The sequence below is a fragment of the Aplysia californica genome, unplaced genomic scaffold (assembly GCF_000002075.1).
Source record: "Aplysia californica isolate F4 #8 unplaced genomic scaffold, AplCal3.0 scaffold00005, whole genome shotgun sequence".
NCBI lineage: Eukaryota > Metazoa > Mollusca > Gastropoda > Aplysiida > Aplysiidae > Aplysia > Aplysia californica.
In genome coordinates, this window is record NW_004797275.1 from 732,599 (window position 1) to 735,247 (window position 2,649).

Sequence of the window (2,649 nt, forward strand, 5' to 3'; positions counted from 1 at the left end):
GTAAGTCTTTTAAGGAGCTCGTTGGTCGGAAATTTTAAATTTAGCCCTGGTGGCCACCGAAGCCTACTCTTATCGATTTTAGACCACCAAGGGATCTTTAACGTTTGCAACTTGCACACGAGACCTACGAGATTTTTCGCCCTCGTCCAAGAAGGCTAGATGTAGATCTTTCCTACCAGAAGATAAAGGGTGTGGCTGAAAGACAGCAGTAAGAAGGAGCCAAGGAGTAGCAGTAGAAAGGCTGCAGAAAGAGTCAGAAACCCAGAGGAGGGGGCAAAGGAAGTGACGGGTGGGGCAGAAAGTGGAGACAAAAGCAGACCACAGAACACTGCCAGAGAGCGGGAAAGAAGGTGAAAGGAGACAATTTTAGAGAAGAAAATTTTACCGTCGCTTCTCTGACTTGAACCTGGGACCTTTGAATGAGAGGCGAACCCCTTAACCTTAAGGACATAGGTCGATTGGCAGTGTGCCCTTGGTGTAGCGTTCTACAACAGACGTAGCCTTGTTACCTACGACGGTGCAGTACTGGACTGATGCTAATTGCACTGGTTTAAACTACTAATCGTGTTGGTTCTTTGGATTTTTTTTAATATTAAGGTCAGAAGACTGTCCATGTGTCTCTACCCACCATCCCCACCCTACTTGCCTGACTTCTTCGGAGTTGGAATTTGACTGTCTTTCACCTAAATGTACCGGGATCTTTCGTGTAGTGCTTAGGCACGTCGTCGTGACACACATAAAACCTGAGTTCGATTCCTGTGTTGGGAGAAGTTATATCGATCGAGTAACTTGATCTTTCTGCTTGGAAGTTTTATATCCCTCAGCCATGATTGGCCCTGAAAGGTATGGTCGAAACCCTACCACTAATGATTTAAATTGTGTCGATTAGGGACTATAAAACATCTACATTAAAAATAAGAGCAAACAAACAAAACACCACCACCACCACCACCAACAACAACAACAACAACAACAACAACAACAACAAAACCGTGTGGTTGCAGAGACGTGATAAAAGTAATTAACTATACTCAATATGTTTTTATGTGTCTAATCTTCTACCTTACAGATTCAACACAATATTGAGTGCAGCAGTAAAAAAAACCCAAAAAACGAAACAACAACAACAACGAAAGCAACTTGGTAAAAGGTTCCTGTCATCAATGTAATGTATATTTTGTTAGAGTAGGGTGCACATTCTCTAGAAATGGACTGAGGGTAACCTTAGTCTCTATTTATAGAACATTGCTTTTTCAGGCGCAATCTCCAATATGGTAATGAATGGTTTGGTATGGTTTGGTATGTTTTGGTATGGTATGGTATGGTATGGTATGGTATGGTACGCTGTGCTATGCTATGCTATGCTATGCTATGCTATGCTATGCTATGCTATGCTATGCTATGCTATGCTATGCTATGCTATGCTATGCTAATCTACAGGCGTGGGTGAAGGGGGAGAAAAGTTACACTATATTTTGCCCATCACAAGTCTTCTATCTCACCCAACACGCTCTCCACAACCCCAATACAACTGAGCCATTATGTGGTCCCCTTCAAAGAATATTAGACCTTACAGTGCATCTTACTTTTGTTACCCCACCGCCCCCTCTCTACAAGTATCCACAACAGAACGTCGACTAGCTGTTCAGATACCCAATGCCTAAAAATATTTTTAAATTTTAAATTTTAAATTTTGTTTTGTTTTTGTTTTGTTTTCGTTTTTTAAATTGCACACTATCTGTTTGTGGTGTTAATTCATTGCATGTGCTAAAGAAATATTTTGTTGGTCAAAATTGTCATTGTAAATGTTGAAAAAAACCCCCAACAAACAACCCCAAGTAAAGATACATATAAGGTAGTTATTATTCATTGTTAAAAAAATGTAAAAAGTTATTTCTCTCTCCTGAAAAAAATAGCTTTCTGGGAAAGTATAAGCCTAAATAATTTGACAGCTTTTTGACGAGTCTCCCCGTAGGCTGAGAACACTTTGTCCGAGTCAAAACAAATACCTACGCCTGTACTGGGCACCAGAAGTGAGCATACTAGGTACAAATGTTTAGAACACCCATCAAATCATAGATCATTTGTTCATTGGACAATAAATCATCCACGTCCTCACAACACAGCAGTACTTTTTTGTGCTTGATATAATTTTCTTAAACTGAAAGGCTTCATTTCCTAAAATCCCGCAACTATCAATCCTTCTCTTGAGAGTGTCTTTTTCCTTATTTACAAAATATTCACTTGATTTGTCTAAAAATGGATTAAAAAAAATTACACATATTTATGTAATGTTACTCTTTGCAGTGGGCAAAATGCAAAATAACACCGGGAACAGATAAGATGTGATTTTTTGCGTCATATATGTACATTGAGCAAAGTCTCAGGGAAAAGTTCGCCATCTCTCCTCACTGGATTCCAAACTTCTCTGCAGCAACACGCTTCAGCTCTTTCCGGTCTGTTTTGCCTGTGCTGGTTGTTGGGTACTTGTCCATGATCTGGGGACGTTATCGATGTACCAGTGTATACCCACATACACTCATATACAGACACAGAAATATACATACAAACAAATAATATTATAATATGCACACGCATAAATTCACTATTTTACATGCAAGCACACCCGCACACACACACACACACACA

General features: G+C 39.7%; 1 protein-coding gene across 1 annotated transcript in view; it reads right to left on the reverse strand.

The window, feature by feature from the left end:
- Window positions 1-1,691: 1,691 nt before the first annotated feature.
- LOC101859747 (3-[(3aS,4S,7aS)-7a-methyl-1,5-dioxo-octahydro-1H-inden-4-yl]propanoyl:CoA ligase) overlaps window positions 1,692-2,649 on the reverse strand; it is a 15,835-nt gene continuing 14,877 nt past the window's right edge. The window contains exon 9 of the mRNA XM_013080182.2: window positions 1,692-2,498. Coding sequence (XP_012935636.1) covers window positions 2,409-2,498 — 90 coding nt within the window. The 3' untranslated portion in view covers window positions 1,692-2,408. The remainder of the gene's footprint in view (window positions 2,499-2,649) is intronic.